This window comes from Echiichthys vipera, assembly GCF_963691815.1.
Source record: "Echiichthys vipera genome assembly, chromosome: 16".
Taxonomy (NCBI): Eukaryota; Metazoa; Chordata; class Actinopteri; order Perciformes; family Trachinidae; genus Echiichthys; species Echiichthys vipera.
Window position 1 is genome coordinate 20,648,502 of NC_139841.1, and position 7,110 is coordinate 20,655,611.

The window sequence follows — 7,110 nt, forward strand, 5'->3', positions numbered from 1 at the left end:
CTTTTTTGTTAACAGGTAAATAATGTCTTGCAACAGCAGCAATCAGGTACAAAAATGTATTATACCTTACATTACTGCCTTCAGCATTTTAGCAAAGTTCGAACTAAATACTGTTTACTATTGTATTATTACAGCAGGAAAGACAAGATTGGAGATTGGAATTAAATTATTTCTGTACTGTACTCAACTTTTCAAGCCCTTTTGATCCCCTGGGTAATCTTCTTTTCCCCTCTTTCAGCAAGCTGTAATTAGCTCTGTATCATTTTGCTGGCAAGTCACGGAAAGATATTTTAGAACAACACAGCAGATCTAACTCTGTGCGGCCTGTGGGGAGCTGCAAGTGAGTGTGTTTCTGTCTTTGTGAAAATGTCACAGTTCATGTTTGCCAGGGAATACTGGTAGCAGGAACAAACAGCCATGTGGATGATATGAATAAAAAAGGAGTTGATCCTACCCTCCTACACACACACACACACACTTTCCTTTTAATTATGTTTTCATTGTCTCTGTAAGTGAGCAACGAAATGTGCATGTTATTTAAATTCATCAAGGTTGTCAAGAGGAAACACATTTGCAGATTGTTTATTTGGAGACTTCACTGGGCTCGTGTTGGGCCAAAAAATGACGTGCAGTCAGTGAACGCAGATTCAGACTTCTATTAAGATGTAACATGAGTCTCTCAGACACGGCTGATCCAGGTCAGCAGCCGAGGGTATTCATGCTCAATGAAAAATAATTTTCATATCTCTCTTTAGGTATGAAAGAAAGTGTTACACATTTGACCCTTGTGGCTATATTCTAATAACTCACACCTTATGAGTTGAATGATGTGGATTTCTGTATAAAGTGCACTCGTGTAAAAATTCTCTAAACTGATTTAAAGCACCATACATTTTGTCTCACCCAGCACAGCTGAGTCACTCCGTACCTGCAAAACTAAAAGAAATCTCTCAAAAATCAGTTGATGATTCCTGTGATGCTGATTTCTTTTCGCAATTTATGGCTCCACTTCAGCCTCCCTGTGACACACCTTCCTTTTTTAAAGATCAATCTGTGATGGAGCTCACCTCCACAGAAGCCTGGTGCCCTCTCCTGGTAGGAGAACTGTAGGTGCAGCTCTTCTTCACTCATCTCCCTGATGAACACCTTGAGCAGGCAGCGAATCATGAACAGTGCGTTGTGTGCCTGCCAGATAAACAGCTGACTGCGGAGGAGAAACAAAAAAAGAAAAAGGAAAAAGGATCACGTTCAAGATCAAACATAGAACTGTGATGGGAAAAAATGTTATGTAAGGGTTTGCCATGTGCCATTGATTATGTCCTACATTTACACAGGAAAGCTTGGCTGACCGTGTATGTTCTTCAGTATATGTTCCTTCAAGTGTTAACAGCTACACATATTCATTCAAGAGTCGCCATACATACTCTGGATTAGAGCCCTTGTGTATTTTGCCTACAGAAAGAAGAAACTGGACCCAAACTTTAAAGTTAATTTCCTCATGGCAAAATTATGTAAAAAAGAAAGAGAACAAAAACACACAAGAAGCAAGTATCTCAAGCCCCTTTACGGCCGCAGCAACTTTCTTCAGGGACACTGCGTTTCATCTGCAGGGACACGGGTCGACAGTAAAAACAAGACACAATGTTTACTATATTTATCTCCAATGCGTTTAGGTGAATCAGGCGGACACACTGAAATGCAGGCTGCTGAGTGTGTTTTGACGTTGGGTGGAAATGCAGCCATACTTATTTGTTTTTAACTCTGTTAAACTTTGTTTAATTTTTATAGATAAACAAGAACACTGAGAATATTGTCTTCTTTCCCATAGCACTGTGTGAATATATAGTAACTCGTGTAGTATCAGAGTCAAAATTGGGACAAAGTTGGTGAGAAACAAATCAAGCATGAAGAACAAAAAATTATTGGAACCATCCAGTGCAAGCCACAATGTTTCCCAACCACTGAACACCAACACAGGGGTGTTTAATCAGTCCCACAAATTGAGGATTTGCACATATCAGTTATGTTGTCAGTTTGTTTATAGAACAAAATCTGTTACGAAATGTGAGAAAAATAGATGGGAGTGGATGGGGAGTGAACCTCTAATGAGGTTTAATAGAGAATGAGAAGTTCCCACCCAAAGCCTGTTGGTGACTAAGGCAGGGTCAATCTCTGTGGAAATGGAGCTTGGCAGTGAGTGTGGAATAATGCCACATGTGTTGATGGTTATACCTCAGGATCTTTCTCATGGGAAACTACAACCACTTCGGTGTTTCTCCCCTGTAAAAAAATAAAGATTCCCTGACTGCCTGCGATCAAACAATAACATGCCTGCATTCCCGCACAGCGAACAGAGACTTGCAAAGGCTCCATCATTACTGACATCTGAATTAATTCTCTCCTCTGGTGTTCCCATACTCACTCTTGGCATTCTGTAGAGATTTTCAGCTCTTTGGTTCTTCCCAAGAAAATTCTCACAAGAGCGCCAAAGTTCCCCGATCTGGGATTGTTTTCAACTTGGAAAAAAAAAGGGGAAGGAGAGAAGTTATCAGCAGCATTACATAAGATCCAGACATCGGATAGTTTGGCATACAACAAGAAAAAGCAAATGTTTATTTTGTATTTAAACTCTGCAGAAGTCGATACTCGTTGTGATCAACATGTTGACCAGTAAAAAAAAGAGAAGAAAAACAGATGATGAAACATATTTATATCATAGGCAACATACTGAGGATCTTGGCGAGGGGGATGACAGCCTCTTCCAGTAACTTAGAGTCTCCACTGGTTTAAAGGGGAAAAAGAAAAGAGTTAGAAAAAAAGGATAAAAGATATGCAAGAGAAAAACGATCGGAGAAGATGACTGCTTTTATCAACTGCCCTCTGTTGTCATGCTAGAACACTGCAGTGTAACCAACAACAAATAACATTCAGACAGTTTGAGTCTGCAGTGACATAAAATATAAAATCTAAAGATCAAAGTCTGAATGGGACATGCAACTATTTGTAGTTTTGTTGCAACCACAAATATATAGTATATACAGTGGTTCATTAGATCAGTTAGAGGGATTCACATTAATTATAAGACATTTAAAGGAATAGTTTGACACTTAAAATTAATATTTGCTGTTGATTAAAGAAGACAAGCAGTAAATATGTAAACTTTTACTTTTGGCTCCTAGGATGGGCATTTGTACAATTTTCTAACATTTTACAGAATGTGAGTTTTTAGAGATGAATGAATGACCACCCTTAACAGATAAATGTGTAAAGTCAAAGTCCAGTTCAGTCCAGGACAATAACCCTGTTGGATCATTACCGAGCTCTGCAAACATCCTGTCTAAACTTTAATGCTGGATCCCTGTTGTGTGCCAAATGTCTGTTGGTACAGCAGCATAATATAACTTCTATATAAACGTCGGGGGGGGGGGGTTTAGAGATTTTGAAGTAGCTGTTTGGAGTCACTTATCATGTCTGGTCGTCTACATTTTTAAACACAGCAGCAATAAAAACTTTAATGAGAAACATTCCCAGGGGACATATTTTTAAGGTCTACAATTCAGGAAACATCGCTATTGTCATGATCAGTTTTACACCCTGGCTGGTTTCCTTTGTTGTCTTCATTTAGAGCTGAACTAACAGTTGTTCTTATTGTCATTTATTTCAATGTTTAGTTTTTAAAATGAAATAAAAAGATTCTTCTGATGATGATTTAGTCTATATGCTCTCATGAAACATCTTGACTTTAGTTTGGCTGAAAATCACATTCACACGAACTTCACTTACTTTCTTTCTCCTAAGCTTTCAGCTGCATTTTTTGTTATTATTATATATCTTGAGATATGGAAAAAAGCTAACAAATGAACCTTATCTTAGTAATTATTTGTCAAATGAAGTATGTGAAGATGCAACCAGGCGATGTTTGGTACTTCAACATGTAAACTAATGATCAATGAATCGTGCAACATTTTGGCACATAATCAAACAAATGTCTAACAGAAACTTTCCAGTTGTGTGTGTTTGTGTACCTGCTGGTGGGACTGATGAAGGTGAAGGAGATGAGCTGGTTCCAGAAAGGATCGTTCTCAGATATGGATTCTGTGCCCACCAGGGCCTTAAGGCTGGAGTTATCGGACAGGTCACTGACCTGGCTGGTGTTAGCCCCCATCTCTCTCTCTCTCCTGGCTCCACTCAGCCAGACTCACCACTCTTCACTGCGTTTTCACCAGGCATATGCCAAATCCTGGGGCAGAGGAAATGCTTTAAATCTTTGATGTTATCACAGACAGCAAAAAATCTATAAACGGCCGCAGCATCCTCAGTTTGAGTCAGCCTGGGGACCTTTGTTTGTTGCTTGTCGATCCCATCTCTCTCAAAAAATGTTGGAAAGTAACTTACAAAACTTTATATTTTTCCTTGATTTCAAATGTACCTGAAAATATCACAACTCAGCACACAGCCAGGTTCTCTGCTAGGTTTCATTTTTAGCTTAGTAAATAATCCAGTCACTATAACATTGTTATAACCATACTTCAGCAATTACTGCCCCACTGCAGGTCCTGACTCATTAAACAGGCACCTAGAGTTTGACTCTTTCTTAAATACAGGGACATTGGGTCACAGGGATGGCTAAAAAACATTAATGTAAAGTAGAGAGGCCAGAAGAGATGTAACATGCACCTAAATGAGAGTCATTATATCACAGCACTTGTAAACATAATTAAAATTCAGATTAAACATCACCTCTAAGTTGGTTTCATTTATCTATGGCAAACATGTATCAGCAGAGTTATCATGTGTCCCTTTGTTCTATGTAGAAATCTGAGGAGCCAGGAAACAATAACAAGATAGCATGCTGCCCCTGGGACGTTTAATGTGGATCTCTGATCTCCCTATCCATGCATTTCAAATCGAATTCTTAAATAGAGAGTAAAATCATCTGCCCTCACCAACTCCAATGCATTAATTTAAGGGGAGGTCAAGTTCACTACAGGATGACACAAAAGGAACCCGGACGTGTGTTTTGGCTACACCTTTAGCACACAGGTGTAGCCAGCAAGCTGACATTTGCCCAAGTAAACTGGAGCACACTAGAAGCCACAGTTATGGTTAACCAAATACAAGGATGGTTCACACCCCAGTTAGTGTTGTACATGAAGGGCACAATTATGAGCTGGGAGGGGACATATTACTGTACATGCTGCCAAAACATGCTATTGCTTAAAGCCCCCCTCCACTCAGAAATATGTATTTCCCTGTTCCTCCTCTTGGATGTTTAGCTTCACTCTGTAGAATGATGTTTGTGCAGAGTTTGACATTTGAAGGCTGTTTTCACATCAATCTGCAGAAAGTGGAAAGTTACTCTGTCATACAGATGCACCGATCCAGTTTTTTCTGATCCAATACCGATACCTGGGCTGAGTGTATCAGCCAATACCTGAGACTGATCCGATACGACTGCTGAATGAATGGTCCGTACACCTATCCATGTGAGTGAAGGCATCAGGCTCAAACATTTAATTTTGTTAAAAATAACAATAACAATAACAAATTAACACAATTATAAACATACTTAATATTATTTATTAACAAATAAAGTGTACATAAGCAGCAAAAATAAATAAATAACACTTCATTGTAAAGTGCACTGCAATCAGATATTTGAAGATGTAATATAAAACCCTAACCGGTGTGGCAAACATAGAAGTGAAGTGACTAGATCGCTGTAACTGTACGGCTGTGTATGATATTAATGAAAAAGAAATGACTGCTGACAGCTAATCAGTCAATATCAGAGCCAAAATCCGATCCAAGTGTCGGATGAGTACCTCTCTACTCTGTGCTCATTGAAAATCTGATTTCAAGGGACGGGCCTCTGGGCATGATTTGTGACATCACAACTAGTTTGGAAATCAATCCTGGTACATTTAGCATATTCAACTATAAAAGTGTGATGTAAAAACTTGAAGCCACCGGTGAACATAAACTGAAAATGCACTTTACAGTGAAGTAGGAGACATCTTGTGTCCAGCAGGAAAACTTTAGGAATTAACAACATTTGCATAATAATAGAATCTGGAATTTTTAAGAAGGTAGAACAAATAGGTGCCGTTTTAAGGTGTTTCAGTGTGGAAATTATACATCTGTTTGCATTAAAAACATATCAGACACACATCATTGTTCAAAAAAGACTATTTGGATGTTTTAATACACGTCTAGAGGGGATATTTAAGTTCTTGTGACTGGCTTGCAGACATTTGTGACCTTGCTAGATCAAAAAGTCCAGATTCAGTGTGCCATCTTGTGCATATATCTGCTCATAATGTAACTGCACCATAGACTGTATAAAAAGCACTGCACTCGCATCTGCCTCTTGAGTTAACCAACTCAACGTTACACGACGTCAGCTAGCTCGTCCTGTTTCAAGTGCAGTAAACGATATCGGTGATTTTGAGTGTCCTCAACACGGCGTACCGACAGTCACACGTTAGCATGAAATCATGGCTCTTTAAATGACCGATTCATCAGCGTGTCCGGTGAATATTACTGCCCAGAGAGCAGCTAACGTTCGCGGCTTGTTTGCTATCAGCTGACCGCTTACCTGTCACAAATGCTTCTCGCAGTTTCCGCGGCTCTCTCGACTCCCAGGACCGTTAAAAGAAGACTGTTTCAACAGCGAATGGACCGTTTTGTCCTATTTTTATATCAAATGTGTTTTCCAAAGGCAAACACTTGATACTGTAGATAATTTGAGACCATTAAGTTTACTCTACATACTCCTTTTCCTCCATGTTTTCCACGTCACCAGCCCTTGCGTGATGACGACATGTGGGCGTTGATTACGTCTGTGACGTTGCAGATAGAAATAGGATCAATAGATCCCAAGTGCCTGATCTAAACCATAGACTGTATAAAATAGATTCAAAGACATCACATTTTTATACATAAATACTATTGACATCCATGTTAAATTTCTCTGAAACTCTTAATGTGAAATATTTCGCGCTTATACCTGAATTTTGCACTAGCGTTCTTAATAAATTTAGAAAATATTCAGTATTTTTCATTTGTTTACTAGTTAAATAGGAGGATACAAAAGTAGCCTTTACCATG

At 39.0% G+C, this 7,110-nt stretch overlaps 1 protein-coding gene across 1 annotated transcript in view; it reads right to left on the reverse strand.

Annotated features, from left to right (window-relative positions):
- Positions 1-6,789, reverse strand: part of dym (dymeclin) — a 56,224-nt gene extending 49,435 nt beyond the window's left edge. Inside the window, exons 1-5 of the mRNA XM_083930007.1 lie at positions 6,599-6,789; positions 4,026-4,240; positions 2,729-2,781; positions 2,423-2,516; positions 1,068-1,204 (exon numbers count right to left, since the gene is read on the reverse strand). Coding sequence (XP_083786133.1) covers positions 1,068-1,204; positions 2,423-2,516; positions 2,729-2,781; positions 4,026-4,165 — 424 coding nt within the window. The 5' untranslated portion in view covers positions 4,166-4,240; positions 6,599-6,789. The remainder of the gene's footprint in view (positions 1-1,067; positions 1,205-2,422; positions 2,517-2,728; positions 2,782-4,025; positions 4,241-6,598) is intronic.
- Between the last annotated feature and the right edge of the window lie 321 nt (positions 6,790-7,110).